This window comes from Rattus norvegicus, chromosome 15, assembly GCF_021556685.1.
Source record: "Rattus norvegicus strain SHRSP/BbbUtx chromosome 15, alternate assembly SHRSP_T2T, whole genome shotgun sequence".
Classification (NCBI taxonomy): Eukaryota; Metazoa; Chordata; class Mammalia; order Rodentia; family Muridae; genus Rattus; species Rattus norvegicus.
In genome coordinates, this window is record NC_141548.1 from 85,792,681 (window position 1) to 85,810,313 (window position 17,633).

Sequence of the window (17,633 nt, forward strand, 5' to 3'; positions counted from 1 at the left end):
TCTCTATATATAATTTCATCCTGAGAAATCTCTAAAAATATTATACAAATACTCTAAAACTCTAAAAGAAATGGTAGAACTAATGAAGAAATTCAGAGAATTGGCAGGATAGAAAATCAACATGAATGACAGTTGCATTTCTCAACACTGACAACTATAAAGAAAAATCCAGCAAAAATTATATTGACAAAACCATCGTAGAGAATAAAAAATCAGCAATAAACCAAAAAAGGTGAAAGACTTGAATAATGAAAACCACAAACACCAGTGAAAAATTGTAAGACAAACAGGAACACATCCTAAGTTCAAAGATAAAAAGACTGAATATTGATAAGATGTGTGAGTACCACCCAATGAAGCCTACAGATTCAATGCATTCCTATTAAAATAAAATCTTAATATTTCTCACAAGTAGAGAGCATACCATAAAATTAAGAGTTCCTTAAATAGCCAAATAATTTTGATGAAGAAATACTATTTTTTTGTGATTTCAAAACATATAAGGTCACAGTAATCTGAAATTTAAATGATGCTGGCAAAAAGAGGAGTTTAGAGCACAGGGAAGCAGAAAGGAGGCCCAGAGACAAATGCCCACAGCGATATCCAAATGACTTTTTGACAAGGGTGTCAAGACCACTATGAAAAAGACGGTCTTGGAGCTGGAGCGATGGCTCAGTGGTTAAGAGCACTGACTGCTCTTCCAGAGGTCCTGAGTTCAATTCCCAGCAACCACATGGTGGCTCACAACCATCTGTAATGGGATCCAATGCCCTCTTCTGGCGTGTGTGAAGACAGCTACAGTGTATCACATACATAAAATAAATAAATCCTAAAAAGATTTAAAAAAGAAAAAGAAAAAGACAGTCTTTGTCAAGAAACTATGTTAGAAGACTAGATATTCACATGAATCACCACAGCATTAGGTCTTTATTTATTAACATTTATAATGTACAAAAATCAACTCAAATGGATCAAAGACCTAAATGGAATATCTAAAACCACAAAGAAATTTTTCTAGGGGCAGTAGGTAAAGGCATTTGCTGCCTGCCACACTGATGACCTGAGTTTGATCCCTGCATAGTAAGAAAGAGGTGACTCCTGTAACTCATGCTCCACCGGCCACACGGGCATCAGGACACGTACACGCCTACAGTATAGAAAACAATTTATGATGTATTATGTATGACAATACTTCCTTGGATTTAGTAATGTTTTTAAATACGTCACCAAAAAGCACAGCCAACAACAACACAAAAATAAACAATTTGAACTTTACAAAAATTAAAAATCTCTTCATATAAAAAAACAGTACAGTGCCAACAGAATTAAAAGGTAGCTCGTAGACATCACTTATTTAAACTCTCTGATTCACAAGGGATTAATATTTAGAATACATTGACAACTACAAACATCAACAAAAAAGACTAAACAACTCAATTCGAAACTTGGTAAAGACTTGATGGGTGGTTCTCCAAAGAGCCACGACTCGCTAAGAAACAAAGCAGAGGCTTCACATCACTAGTTATTAAGGAAACTCAAGTGCAAACCACGCAGGAGCCATTTCACATCTCTCAGTGTGCATAAAATCCACACAAACAAGACAAAACTAGGAAGAGCATGGAGAAACTGGAAAATGTGTGCACTGCTAATGGAGTATAAGATGGCAGTCGCTGTAGAGAACAGGGAACATTTCCTGAAGAAAAAAACGGGAGTTACCATACTTCAGCAAGTCCATTGCTATAGGCACAGCAAAAAGAGCTCCATGCAGAGGCTCCATGAGATACCTATCCGCCCTCCTAAGTGCACACGCAGCGGCAACATGCACATTGGCTTACATGTGGAGGCAACTCTTGTCCGTCAGTACACAAAAGGACAGAAACATACATACACATACATACATTCAATCTGTTCTGAAGGAAGGAAACTCTTACCCATCCTACAACATGGATGAACTCACTCTGAGGACACTTTACTAGATGAAATGAGCAAGGGAAAACGACACCTAATCCCGAATATGTCCCACTTGCATGACAAAGTAGTCATGGAGACAGAAAGCATGATGGTAAACAGGGAAGAGAAGGGCAAAGTGGGAATAACTGTTCAATGAATACAGTTAGTTTTGTAAGACCAAAAGCTGTGTGTGTGTGTGTGTGTGTGTGTGTGTGTGTGTGTGTGTGTGTGTGTGTGTATAGCATAACTGTGAAATACTAAAAACCACTGAATTGTATACTTACAAATGATCGCAATGGTCAGTTTTATGTTACATGCCTTTGACCACAAAAGAAACTAAAGAAAATGCGTAATTCTAAATGTATTATAAGGTATATAGTAATAATTTTATGATGACTGAAACCAACTCTAAAAGTTCTCAGTACTCTGGCATTTAATACTATCTTAAATTTATTCATATGTTCATTTTGGTCATTAACAAAAATTATTATAATTGGCTAGGTGCTATCAATGAAAACTGTATAAATGTCTATGGAAGTTCACTTAAGAAAAATAATTTTAGGATGACACAGAGAATTCAGAAATAAGTCTGCATTTCTGGATTCTATATTCTGGATCAAGTTTAGAGTTTCAGGGACTAATTTTTATGAAAACAGTCTAGGAAAGGTTTGAGAGATTAAATTTCAAATTCTAACACTGTTTACAAAGAAAAGTAGAATATTTTACATAAAAATTACTCAAAATAAAAATTACTTAAAATAAATAAGTTAGGTCATTAAAATAGAAAATGGTGTCAAACAAAACACTATAGAATAAATAGTACCTATTCTTAGAGTACATTTTTACTCATACCAATAAACTAGGCCATGCCAAGAAGAATGATAAGGATAAAGCCTATGGCTGCACCAAGTAGTAAGGCTGAATCAGGGGTTATCACTTGAGCCTTGAAGTGTAAGGTCAGACTAACCTTATCTCAAGCAACACTGCATAAAACAAAGCTGAACTATTATTTCAATAGCCTTAAAGAAAAATGGCAATTGTGTACAATATCATTATGACAGAAAATGCATAAGCCCAGAAATACATTTGTAGTAGATGCTGCCAGGAGCTGGGAAGCATTAGTAGACAGCTAACCATCTGCTAAGGAGTAAACCCAGAGGCTGGAGGTAGTTGTCCTCAAGCTACATTTTTCTTCACAAAATTTCCACTCCTACCTACCCTAAATCAGCCAATTATCAGAAACCTAATCTTATAAAAGACATCCCCTTATGTGCTGCAATATTGCCCATAAAATGTAGATGTGAAATTCTTGTAAAATTCCAAGAGAAAATTCATATTATTTGATGAGACTCGTGTCCTACCTGTGAATTGACAATAATATAGACCTTGGAGAGGAAAGGGTCTGTCTCAGCTCACATTCCACATGCACGTGAGGGAGCTGGGGCAGGAACCTGGCGGCAGGAGCTCATGTAGATAGAGTCTATGAAGCGTGCTACTCTCTTGGTCTTCACGGTTAACTCAGCCTGTCCAGACGTGGCACCATATACAATGGACAGGATCCTTCCACATCGAATCATTAATCAATAGCGTACCCCACAGACTTGTCTAAGGACCAACTTGTGGAAGTGCTTTCTCAATTAAGAAGCTCTCTTCCTAGACATGCATAGGTTTATATCAAGTTGACAAGAAAACTAACCTGAACAAACCCTTAAAACAAGAGTCTATACGAAAATAGATAGACACACAGACAGAAGATAGATAAGCAGGATACCATTTGAGAAAGAAATCTATATTTCTACTCAAGCATCATATATATTTGATGATTTCACTAAGAAAAGATCTGTTGGCAGCCACTATTGCTGCAGAGCCGTGACTTAAAGATGGCGCTGCCTGTGCATGAGTCAGCAAAACCCGAAGAGCAGCAACACGCATGCGCCTACTTGCCATAGCCTACGCCCAAGGCATGCTAATTGAATATAGCACTGTGCACCAATCAGATGGAGACACGAGTCTTCCAAGCGTATATAAGCCGCACTCTTTTCTCAGTCGGGGTTCCCCTTCCTACAAGAGCTGTATAATAAAGGCTAGACTGCAGAAGAATCCTGGTGTTCCGAGTCGTTCTTGCCGGCGAGACAACCGCGCGGGACAAAGATCAATAAATATTTGGCATTAAACAAGCTCAGGAAAAAAACAAGGCCCTCCCTGTACTTGAAGGAAAGTATAACTTAATTTTTAAATAATGGCTTCAATGAAACAAATGAAAGGAAGACAAACATAAAGATGGCAATAAATTAGAACTCAATATAGTAGAAAGTAACAAAGTATTTTAAGTTAACTAGTATTAGTTTGATGCCCTAGGTCCGAACCCCACATAACACTACCCTCACCACACACATACACACACTTAAACGTAGATAGATACACTGTGAGATAATCTGAAAAACAATAAAAACGAAATAGGGAGGGGCAGTGTGCTTATTTTCTTCAGTGGGAAGTCTTGTCTTACCCTCCAGGAACTCTATCAGGGCGACCACTGCTAACGCAGCTGGCACCATAGCCTGTGCAGTCTCCACACACGGTGCACACCATGCACTGCTCCAGCTTCCACTTGTGCATGCCTGGAGGGCACATCATGGACTTCTCATCTTTCTCATCTAGTTCTTCCTCCAGGTCTTCATCCATTGCTGTTGCCATATTTTCAACTCCAAACCCTGTATGACAATTAAATTTATAACTTTATGTGGATTATTTCTGTATCTGAAAACAGGTATTTCCTAACTTAAAAACATACAGGAAACCATGCTGTAATCACAGTGGTTGTGTATTTACCCACTTTATCTATTATTCCTCATCAAAATTATTCATTTGTCTCCTCTCTATAGCACACAACCTAAAGAATAGCCACTCAAGGTGACTGTGTCTAATCAAGAAATTGGGTCAGGGATGCAGGATGCTAAGCTGTTAAAAGGCCAAGCTCACTATCAAAGAAAGAGACAGAGCATAGTACATGAGGTCTTCTTTTAGCTTTGCCAGCTGTAATCAATGGACAATATAAAAGAATGAGACAATCAAATACCAGATCATTTTGGCTAGAGTTAAAATAAAGCAGCTCAGATGGGATGTATCAAGCACGTCCTTTACCTAGCTTTACACACATTATTATTTAAAAGTCAACAGTATTACAACTATTGTCTTCCAATTAATCTGTATAATCAACAAAATACAAATGGATTCTGATTCGTATTTCATAATTTAAAATAAAAGATTCAACCTAGCAACCTGAAACAAAAACAATTGCTTTAAAAGTGCTATCTTTATTTTTAAAAAAGTTAGAAAAGTAATACAATTACACACACAGATGAGACTAGTGCTCTGTGTGTCAAAACTGGCTCATGGGACTTATTTGAATACTCCGTAAAGCAGACCTGAAAAGAGATGCTCTTGATTTGGTTAATAAATTTAAAGTTTAAACCTCAAATGATTGAAGTTTAATCATCGTTCAATGCTTAGTTCTGATTATATTAATGGATCTTCTCCCACTGTTTTAAGAAATAAAAATAAAAGACAGTCAAGAATACAGACAATGTTGGTAACAGCTAAAAGTAAAAACTGGAAGCAAGAGTTAACTAAACATACCATCAAAAGCAAAGGTCAAGACCATGACAGCAAGGAAATTGAAGGATAAAACATCCTTTCCTTCAACAGCCTAAGAATTGAGAAGAAGACACTATGAAAAAAGACAGCTACAGTTCCACCTTTCCCTAGCACAGGGCCAGGGAGTAAGAGCAGTCTGAGCTGTCGAAATCCTCATGACTAAGCAAGGAGGGAACACAGGTGATACGCTACTGACAAAAGTAGATAAAACTGAAGGTGACAACCATCTGAAAATAATCTCTTCCCACAAATAATTCAGTCACCAAAAATGTTAAATCAAATAAGTACTATTATTAACTTATAGTTTTAATTTGTAGATTTTTTTAAAAAATATTAAACAGCTAGGAATATTACTTCCTCAAAAAACTAAAAAAAAAAAAAAAGTGTTACAGGATATTTGATCAGGATGTGACCCCTGGCATTGTGTTGTTTACTGGAAAAAAACCTGTTTCAAGTTGCGCTGCACTCAGACACTCTTAGTACACACCTTTAGTGCCAAACAAGGACGTTAAAGTTACTTTGTAGAAGGAAAGTGATGTCTAATGGAGTGGCAGACAACGTGATGAATCAGAAAAAGATCTGACAGAATAGAACATGCCCAACTCCCAGGGGAAAAGAGGAAAGGGGGAAGCTACTAACGGGGCAGTGCGGAGAGGATGAGAGGAAGGAGGCAGTGTTACGGGGACAGTTGTACAGACAGGCTGCAGAGAGAACAAGCTAGACACATTCTCTGCTATAACCAGCCCGAGAGGGAGGAGGAGCCCGAAGATTAGAACACATTACTAAGCTAGAATGAGGCCAGAGTAATCCTGAGGGACCCAATCAGTCAACGTGGACAGGAGTTCAGCCAGAACAGCTGAGTTAAAGCAGCCGGAACATAAAAGAGCTGGAAAGGTAAGCTTACTATTCAGCAGTAAGTATCAGGACTAAAAACATTCTACACTTACATTAGATTGTATGGAGTCTAGGGGCTTCTAGGTCTAGGTCTATATTAGCAGACAAAGGCAATAAACTTCAGGCAAATAAAAGTTACTGTTACAATAAAGCCTACTTTTTTTTCAGTGATTGCTTTTTAACAATAGTTATTATCAAGTAAAAATTCAGGGTTTTTCTAAATTTATAAGAAATCCAAAAGTTATTCATCATTGTTCTTAATTGGTTTGTATGAGCTTCCAACACTACCCCCCCCAAAACACACACACACACACACACACACACACACACACACACACATACACACACACACACACACACACACACACACACACACACACACACACACACACACACACACACACATACAGAGCATCAGCCCTCTGGAACTGTAGTTACAGATGACGTAAGCCACCACACAAGTACAGGAACCTAACCTGGGTCCTCTGAAAGAAGAGCAGGTGCTCTTAATTGTTGACACATCTCTTGGATCCTACTCACTCGTTTTTAAAAGAGTAAGATCCTTCACTTGGTTCCAAAAAGCTAATGAAAAGACAACAGAGATCTTAATATTCAGATTTAAACTCCTACCTTTCCCTCCTTGGTTCATAGCACCAGTGTCTCGTCCACACTGTCCTTTATTATTTACACCAAATGTCCAAACCTCTCCATTCTTCATTAAAACACATGTGTGAGCTTTGCCCATTGCTACCTGAGTTACAAAATGGCCTTTCAAATCAGATACTAAACCTAGAAAAAAAAGAAACAAAATTAACAAAAATTACAAAAAATTACAAAAATTTCGGTACCTAGAAGAACAACTTTAATAAAGAAGTTAATTTCTTGGGCAAAATAAGTGACCAAACTCCTGGTAGGTTATCACCAATTAAAAAATAAAATAAAAAAATAAAAAAGTAGAGTATTAAATGTAGTTCGGATGAACTTTAAATGGCATTCCTACTTGGGACAGATACTGTAGCATCATCCCAGCTAACTTCTGCCTGTGTCTGCCGCAAGCACTCACACCCTTGAGCAGTAAGCGCTCAGTACCCTCAGCTCTCCAATTTCTACACCAGAGCAAAGAAGCCAGGAAGGAACCTTTCCTGGCTTCAACTTACCTCAGCAGAAAAACAGCAAAACACTTGTAAGAGTGTAATAAAATAGTACGTTTTTTATAAACCTGTAGGATTCATTGTAAAATAGATTCCATTGTACAGTCACGTTTATGAATTTACTTCCTGTGCACGCATCCAAATGCACACGAGGCTGCGACTCACACATCTAAGTCAGAACTCGTGGGTATTGGTCCGTTCTTTTCACCCTGAGCCCTGAGGACTGACTCGGGTTGTCAAGCTTAGAAGCAGGGCCTTTGCATGCTGAGCTACCTCACCAGCCTCAAAACAGAGTCTTTGAACCTCACACTTTCTTTCACAGTCCACTCCGGTATTTCCTCAACTCCCCTTATGCTCCTTTCAGCACACTTTCCACACCATGTGCTACCCTCACTACTTAATTTTGCAATAATTTTAAAATCACGAAGGCATGCTTAGCCCTACTAAGTAATAGTAACAGAAAAAACTAAAGAGTTTTCTAAAATATATCAAAAACCTCATTTTTTCAAAAATGGAGGTGATTATTTAAGTTGACGATATTCCTAATTCCTATCCTAATAAGTATATATATATGCATGTATATTTCTAATTCCTAACATGTATATATATATGTATGTGTGTGTGTATATATGTATATATATATATATGTATTTTTGTTGATCATAGATGATTATACACTGAGCTCTGGCACGTTCTAAGCTCAGTGCAGAGCACTTCTTACATATTCTTTCTTATAGACTTACAAAAATAAACTGTGACGCACACACCATCAGCCTCTTCTTAAGAAAAGTAGAACAAAAGAAAAGTCTGAAAGCTAAGTAGACTTTGCCAACTAAAAAGTTAGTAATAAATCTGTGTCTGTCTACAGGCACTGAACAATACCTACTTAAGTCTATCACCATCAAACGTCTCTCAGACAGCAAGAGGGCAGGTAGACCTTGTCTGTCTGGTCTACCCAACTTACATGCAAACATTCAATTACTGTCAGCATCTTAGCAAGCAATAACTATATGAATATTATTTTAAAACTATTAATTTACTACTCCTAAAGTCTGGTTCACTCTAACAATTTCAGCCCACTGAGAATCTGAATCCCCACACTAGGTCAGTATTCCTATTACCTAGGAGTAGTTTCAATTAATAATAAACTGCTATAAATTGTCTACATGTTTGACTCCTTCATCCTTGGGATAATCATTTAACTTTATAGTTGTAAACTTCATTTACTCTAGTCTCCTTTTGGCATTATGGGTCTCAAACGAAATCTCCCCAAGTGGGATGACTCATTCACTATACTCATTTCTAATTACTACCCAAAATAAGAAAATCAAGCCATCAAATAGTATGAGTTTGGGATTGGAGTTTATAAATAAAAAAGCCATCTAGCTACTTCTATTCCTCATATTCCCTTCTTAAATTTCAGTCAGGCATCTGATAAGCTTATAAATCATTCTTGTGACCGTGTGTTAGGTATTATAGAACACAGTAATTAGCACAGGAAATAATACTTCCATACTGTCTAAGTGAGGAGACAGATAATTCAGTGATTTTAAGTCAGCCTTGTTATAAAAACTGTCTGCTGCTAGTACCATTAACCCAAAGCCATGCATGAGTGCCACAGAATAAAGGGAAAGCTTTGCAGAGAGGTCCTCTCACCAGGTTCACTAGCTTTGAGGAAGTGTACATTAGATCTTCTCAGGACAAAATACATTGGAAAACATCTGCCCCCAACTTTCACATTTGAAAATCAATGTCAAATATGTAGAGAAAGCATACTATACGTATTAATTCTCTAGACACATCTCTTTGAATAAATGTTAATGACTGCTAATTTTCAACTTACTTGAACTATCAGAATAAATGGCATCTTTTCCGAACATGTACAATTCTCCATCCTTAGAGATCACAGAGCTGCTCCCGTTATTGCAGGCTGTGCACACCACGATCTTCCCTTCCATTTTTATAATCTTTTTAGGTTTATAGGGTTTGGACTGCCGTCTGCTCTTAGCTAAAAGGAATGAATAAAATTAATATAGGGTAATAATAATGATCTATATATAAAACCAAAGAAAAGAAACAAATTGTTTTCTTTGATACAATTTATTCTCAGAAATCTCAGAAAGCCCAGGCTTCTGACCATGCAGATTAAAACAGGAACTTGCTAGCCTCATGTAGTCAAATGTCACAAGCACACGTACCATCCCAGTCCCCCTACACACATAATTATATCACCTCCTTTTTCTCTCCTTATAATTATGTGCTCGTATATTAGCTTCTGGAAACAAAGCTTCTCAGTCATGTAATAGATAGTAAGTAGTTATACCAACTCAAACTGATTATGAAGAAAGATGATATAAAACATAAAACTGAACAAATACCTAGAGATATAGGTGATTTAACAAACTAGTATTCTAAAAAAACTCTACCCATGAAATAAGCCAAAGATGGGAAACATCAATGAGCTATTCGTTTGATTAATCAATTTTCTACAAGCTGTCAGAATAATAACAGCTTATTATGCTATAGTGCCTTTCATATGGCTTACACCTATACTTATGTGCATTAACTAGTCTAGATGAATGTTTCTATATGTTCAAGTTTCTAGGAGATGGTAACATACTCTGTGGCTTTGTTAAGGGTTATTCTCAAGGCAACTTTTATTTTTACATAATTTTCCATTTTGTACAGACTTCAAAAAACGAATCCCTGTAAGACCCTGCTCCGAGGAATATGAAATTATTTAAGAGAGAAAAATGATGTTTTAAATAAGGATATAAACAGAAAAAATACATCAAATTATTTATTTTTTCATTGCTGACCAAATGATCGCCTAGTAGAGGAAGAGTTTCATAAGCAGTAATGAATAGACAATACTATAACAAGTTACATAAGGTTTAACTTCACTTTGAAATACATCGTCCTTGCCAAGTTTTCAGCTTTTTAAGTAATCTTCTAGAATAAGTAAATGAAACAAAAAATGGCGAGCCACTATTCTCAGGGAATAACTGTAGAGCCATGAGGATGAAACTGCATTCCTGTGAACTACAGTGAGCAGGCGCCTGCCCGGCTGCCTTAGCCCCGCTTACTGAGCGCGCCCCACACAAGCTGTGGAAATGACTCTACAGCAGCTCGCAAGTGCCCCCTCAGTCAGCTCACCTGACTCTCCATCCTCTCCTTTGCTGGCAGATCCTGTGAAGAACACACTTCCATCCTCTGCAACTAAAAGGGCATGCGAGCCGTCATGTCCCACAGAGAAATGCACTATCTTTGGAGACTTGGTAATTGGTAATTCAACCCATTTTCCTGCTGAAGGACCACCTTGTTTGATTCCAAGACTCTGGTACTTGCCAGTGTAATAAATCTTACATGTTAGAAAGGGAATAGAAACATAAATTTAGACTGCCTTTTGGAGGGGTACACCAGGTTTTACAAAAATGTAAAATATCCCACATTTTATTGAAAGGTTAAAAAAGAGACATTTTTTAATACTATTCAAATTTTGTGACTTCAAGGAGACAGAAATTGACCCACTTGAGCTTGCTTTTTCCTATGCATTCTGGATATTTACAATTTTCATGTTTATATTCCCATGAATACTCACAGAAAAAAATCATAAAATCTGTTATTTTTCCAAATTTATAAAAAGTTTCATGTAAATACATGCCTGATAATGTCTATTTTCAGAATTCCCTTAGTTATCTTAATTTCTCTTTGTATTTATTAGACAAACAAGAAACTTCAACCTATATAGGCTAACCTATACATCCTACAGGTTAATTAAACATGCTTCTATGGTATCTTAATTATGCACTTTATTATGAACATTTTTTGAAATTTCTGATTTTTCATTTACAGAATAAACACAAAATACAGACTTACACTAATTCAAAAATTACAGGAATTCATAATTAAATACTTTCAAATATATAACTTTTTAAAAGTTTACAAATTTTTAGGTTTTAAATGTCACTACCCTTTCACAATATTATTTTCAACATGAATGTTTTACCATGTATAAAATGATCACATACTTAAACATGAAAACTATCTGTAGCGTGTAACGATGTGCACTTTCTTATTCTGAACCCACGAGTCACTTACCTTTCCATTCGCTGTTTTCATTAGCGCAAACTCTCGGCCTGCACCAAGGATGGCTGACTCTTCATCAAACCCTGTGCCTGTGATCAAAACAAGACTAATAAATATGACTGTATCTCTAACACTCATAATCCTAAGTACAGCATGCACTTTATGAAATAATCTCAGTCAATTCAATTAACATTATTAGAAATTACAATGGCCTGGTCATGGTGGTTTCTGGAGGACAACTAGTTTGAGAGCACCCTCGGCTCCCTAAAAAGACCTTCACAAAGTGATGGGACACAGCCAAGTAAGACCTCAACACCATCATCTGCCCCATCATCCGCTTACACTTTTAAAGACATGATAGATCTGCAACATCAAGAAAAGATGAAGCTATTCTACCAACGTTTATAATAAAAAATTTAAAAATATCAATGTCAACAGTAGTCACTGACTTAAGGTACTAAAGAAATACACATTTTCTGGGCTAGGGAGATGGTTCAGAAGTTGGGAGCACTAGCTACTGTTCCAGAGGACCACGGTTCGATTCCCAGCACTCGCATGGCAGCTCACAACTGTCTGTGGCTCCAGTTCTAGGGAATCCGACACTGCCCTCACACAGACATACATTTAGGCAAAACGCCAATGTGCATAAAATAATAAATGTATATTTTTATTAGCATCCCATGTACTAAACACATCATTAAATGTATAAATTTTATCTCGTTTGGTTGTCATAACTCACTGCCCATGTTTAAATGAACAAATACAAAGCTTACGGGATCATCTAACACCTCTTTTTGGGACTGAAAAAAACAAGATATTTGGACTAACGTTCAGATTCTTTGTCCTATGCTTTTTTATAAAAGAAAAACCCCTAAACTAAAACATATGTGTAAATACATGCATATTCTTTCAAACTATAAATTATAATTTTCTATATGGTACATCTTATGATGTTTGGCCAGTCATATAAGCAGCCAATGTTTCTGTGGGCTTTTTAAATGGGAAAATTGAGCTCGGTTTGGCATATTTTTCCCATGGAAGGAAAGATATAAAAAAATTCTTATACAATTAAAATATGAGATATAAACTAATCTCAAGGTCATTATACTCCCAAAGATGAAAAGTTTTAAAGGCAGATATTGTAGAGATTTCCCTAAGCTACAGAACAACACTACTCAATGTGCAGTGGCATTAAATAAATTACACTCAGCATTGCACACCATAATCCTTAAGAAATATCGGTTTATTTCATTTGCCCCATTCAAATTGAGAGTTGCAAAGTATTATTGTCAGTCATTTTCTAATACCTTTCCTATTTATAGGCTGAATTTCCTAGTTACTTCCATATATTAATCAAAAATTGTTTTATAGTAATAGATACAATAGCCACTAATTTGCTGAAATCACAATGATTTTTAAAGGAATAAAAGAAACATTTATTTTTCCATCTTACTTATTATATGCAAATCCTTCTCCAGATCAAACAGAGATATGCCGCAGGCATGTAAGCACTTCCTGGCCAGCTTCAGCTGGAGTTCTTGTTGCAGCACAGGCTCAGTGCTTGTGGCAAATATCCTGACAACAAAGCCATCCTAAAACAGTTCAAAAATTAAAAATTAAAAAAAAAAATCAAGTATTACACTGCATGAATCAGTCTTCTGTTATGTACCAGAGACCTGGGAGGTGAGAGACCCTCAGGACTCAAAGGGAGGGACCTTAGGTGAAATGCCCTACAGTGGGAAGAGGGAACTTGTAGAGCCCACCTCCAGCAGAAAGACAGGGCATCAAGTGAGGGATGGGGTTGCCATCCCACAGTCAAAACTCTGACCCATAATTGTTCCTGTCTGAAAGAACTACAGGGATGGAAATGGAGAAGATCCTGAGTAAAAAATGTCCAGGGACAGGCCCAAAGTTGGATCCAGCTCAAGCAGAGGTCCCAAGGCCTGACACCATCACTGAGGCTATGGAGCACTCACAAAAAGGGACCTATCGTGACTGCCCTCCAAAAGACCCAAAAGCAGCTGACAGAGTCAGATGCAGATATTTATACCCAACCAATGGACAGAAGCTGCTGACTCCTCTGGTTGAATTAGGGAAAAGGTGGAGGAAGCTGAGGAGGAGGGTGACCCTGTAGGAGGACCAGCAGTCTCAATTAACCTGGACCCCCAAGATCTCTCAGACACTGGACCACCAACCAGGCAGCATACACCAACATCATGTGTTGGATGAGACCTCCAACACATACACAGCAGAGGACTCCCAGATCTGGGTTCAGTCAGAGAAGATGCACCTAAGCCTCAAGAGGCCCCATGGAGTGGGGCGGTCTGGTGGGATGGGGATTGGGGGTAACATCCTCATGGAGACGGGGAAGGGGGGGTATGAGATGTGGAACAGTAAGAGAGTGGGGACCAGGAGGGGAATAAAATCTGTAGTGTAAAAAAAAAAAAAAGAAAAAAGAAAGAAAAAAAGATAAAATAAAATTAAAAAAAAAAAAGACCCAATAATTTAAGAAAAGGTGATTTCATTTTCAACACTATTCCAAACACTTACATCTCTTGAAGCAGCTATCTGGTTAATATACTCTCCATCAGTAAATAAAATATTTTGACCTTCAGTGTGGCAATCTATACAAATGAAAGAAAAGGTAATTATATTACACAATAAATAAGCAACTTATAAAATGATTTTACTCCTCTGCTGAAGTCAGAATGAAGATGTTCTTCATATAATAAGAATAGACTTACACTCAAAAAAGGGACTTTTTAAAAACTCAGAATTACAAATTAGCAAAAAATAAATGATTCAACTAAGAGTTCTGATTACATGTTTGCTTACATTTATAAAGCTTGCACAATTAAGGATCTGAAAGCCAACCTAATTTCAAAATGAAGTAGTAGCTGAATTAGTCTGAGCATCGATCATGCACATGATAAACAGTGTTGGTTATAATCATTTCAATACCGTCACATGCAATGTAGGCACCGCTACCAACAGACATACACCACGGTCATTAGTGTCACGGAGAAATACAGATAGATCTAAGGCTTCTGTATTCAAGTCTACGGTGTCCAAATGCAGATATCCCTTGCTTTACAAAATGGTGATTCAAAACTACCTCTATATTTCTCATGTAGAAAGTTAATGTCTGTGCAACAATGTTTACTATTTACAATGTTCCAGATTTCCTAACCATTTGTTTTTCTCATAGCCAACAAATTATACTCATTTCTTTCTTTTTATCTCAAAATAGCCAAACATCTCAGCTACTACCCGTATTTGCCAGCCTTGAACATATCTATGTAGGATGGTGCACTTTGATCAAACATTTCTTCAATCAAAGTAACGCACAAGCTAACTGTGACAAGGGATACCAGTCTCTTGGAAGGACATTGGAACATGTGTTAGTGACTGCTGCTAAATAGCACACACTACAAGCAAAACCAACATCTGTATAAACTGTATCCTTTGGAAAAACAGTATTCAGCAAGCAAGTCTAAGAGCACACACACTTTCTACAGTAACCATGGAGAACTAGGATGAACCTCTCCATTAGTCACAACACAAAAAGAAATTTCATTTCTCTTCAACCTGAATCAACAAAACATAAAACTCTTGTTTTTTGGAATACAGAAATGGAACCCACCCAAATAAACTATATCTTTGCCCAAGAGCTTCATACTAGCATACTTCCTTATTATAAATATGCAAAACACAGGCAGACCCTTACCAAATAGAGAATTCAGTGATCACAAACTGGAAATAGAAACTGGGAGACAAGGCCCACTGGTAGCCCAAGAGACTTGGTAATCAAAGAGAGGAGAAATCGAAAGAAAGAGTTCCTAGTCCACTGTACAGAATACAAAGAGGCGCAAGAAAGATGCTTCTCAAGCTCTAAGCAGTAAGATTTAAAACTAAAAAGCAAAGAAGAAAAACTCATTATAATTTCAGATAAATGCAGGGGTGAGGGAGTGAAGTGGCGCAAGAGTAGCAAAATGGCCTCATGTTCTGAGGCCGTCACAAGACGGAGACAGCAAATGGCACAAGGACACAATCTCAAAGTTACGTTGTAATATAAAGAGTGAAACGATAATCATCAGGAGGCATTCATCCATACTGCAGTGAAACAGCTGCAAGACTAGCTAGAATATGAAACTAAATAAATTACCAATTTATGTTCATTTTAAACATGGTATTCAGTAACACCTATAAATCTGACAGTTTACTACTTCTCTTCTTGATGAAAAGCTACAGAGAAGTAGTATCCCTTGTCAGGGAAAAAGCAAATGATTTTATTGAAGAAACTGTAGTCCGTGTCAAAGAAGTGATGAAATGACAGCAGGCTTCTTCAGGCTTGAGGGCTGGGGCTGAGGGCTGGGTCTTCCTTCGGCGTCACACTGACAACTTCCCGTGTCCGCTCTTTACCCGTGTATGACATTATAAGACAGCAGCTTCAGGAATGTGTCAAGCAACATCTGCAAGCTTGGAAGACACACAACATGGGGCTATCCTCCCAAAGTCTGAGTGGTTCTTCACTGTGAGCACAGCACACACTTATGAAACACAGAGAGCCACACTTGCATGGTTACAATTTACAGTTATGTCAAATGATACAGAATTTAAACTGAATAAAGATATTAGAAAACAAATTTTAATCATGGTAAGTAAATGAAATACCTATAGGTAGATATTTTTAATTTTCCTTCCAGCTACAAGAAGTTACTCTTTTGTACCCATCTATTTCGGACAGGTTTTGTCAATAAGGAACTTTAACCTAAAATAATTGGTACAATGAGATAAAGGTGATCTTCCCCCTGTAATTTTTATACCAAAAGAGGAGGAGGAGGAGGAGAAGGAGGAGGAGAAGGAGACAAAGAGGGGATGGAAAAGAGGAGGGAGAGAGGGAGGGAAGGAGGGAGGAAGGAGGGAAGAAGGAAGAAAGGAAACTGGAAAACAGGAAGACTCTTATTTTAATATATATTAATAAATCAATAAAGTAAAATGTAAACATTAAAATAATGCTGCAAAAGCCTAAAGACCTGGAAATGTATTCAGAGTAGTAAGGAGGAGGCTAAGTCCAAGTAGAATATGATTCGTGTTCTATGACTATTTTCATATGCTTGCATGAGTTTTGTAGAGGATTAGATATTATTTTAAAATACTCTTTTTAAATCAGCCGGGTGTAGAGGCATATGCCTTTAATCCTAGCATTCGGGAGGCAGAGACAGACAGATCTCTGTGAGTTCAAGGCCAGCCCAGTCTATACAGCAAATTTCAGGCCAGGCCAAGCTGTACAGTGACAGCTCAGAACAAAAACAATCAAATTGGAAAAAAATATACCGAAAAACAAAACCTTTTCCATCAGCAGAAGGTGGGAGACGAAAAGGATGCTGGGAAACTAGCACTGGGAGTAGCAATATAACGAATGTCTATGTCACAGTATATGACAATAATCCTGACGAAACCCATTTTATTACACAGCAGATACATGCTATACTTAAAATATTTCTAAAATTGCTCTTGTTAAACAATGATATAGCCTAAGACTTGTTTAGAAAAAAAATGTAGAATCTGAAAAAAGGTGGTACAAAATGAATTTGTAGGTTGCCATTTTCAAGAACTGTTCTGTCACTGACATGGACATCAAATGCTTCTTTGCTCTATGGTGCTATCTGTATACTACTTCGGAAAAACGCAGAAATAGAGAAGTTCAATTCATTTTCTTATGAAGCTATAAGAATATTTAAAAACTGGACAAGCAGGCAAGAAGCAGATATCGTTCTCAATGTGTCTTTATAAATCTCACTTCTTCAGAAGATCCAATGCTTAGGCGTCTCTTACTGTTTGCCAAGAGATTACTAACAAACACTAACTATTTAAGGGTTACTACGTAATCGG

General features: G+C 37.2%; 1 protein-coding gene across 30 annotated transcripts in view; it reads right to left on the minus strand.

The window, feature by feature from the left end:
• Mycbp2 (MYC binding protein 2) overlaps window positions 1-17,633 on the minus strand; it is a 238,672-nt gene that overhangs the window by 168,050 nt on the left and 52,989 nt on the right. For 25 of the 30 annotated variants that reach the window (NM_001106055.2, XM_087585430.1, XM_087585423.1 and 22 more), the window contains 7 exon segments: window positions 4,457-4,661; window positions 7,129-7,287; window positions 9,493-9,657; window positions 10,806-11,010; window positions 11,751-11,827; window positions 13,192-13,330; window positions 14,289-14,362. In NM_001106055.2, coding sequence (NP_001099525.2) covers window positions 4,457-4,661; window positions 7,129-7,287; window positions 9,493-9,657; window positions 10,806-11,010; window positions 11,751-11,827; window positions 13,192-13,330; window positions 14,289-14,362 — 1,024 coding nt within the window. 30 annotated transcript variants of the gene reach the window in all.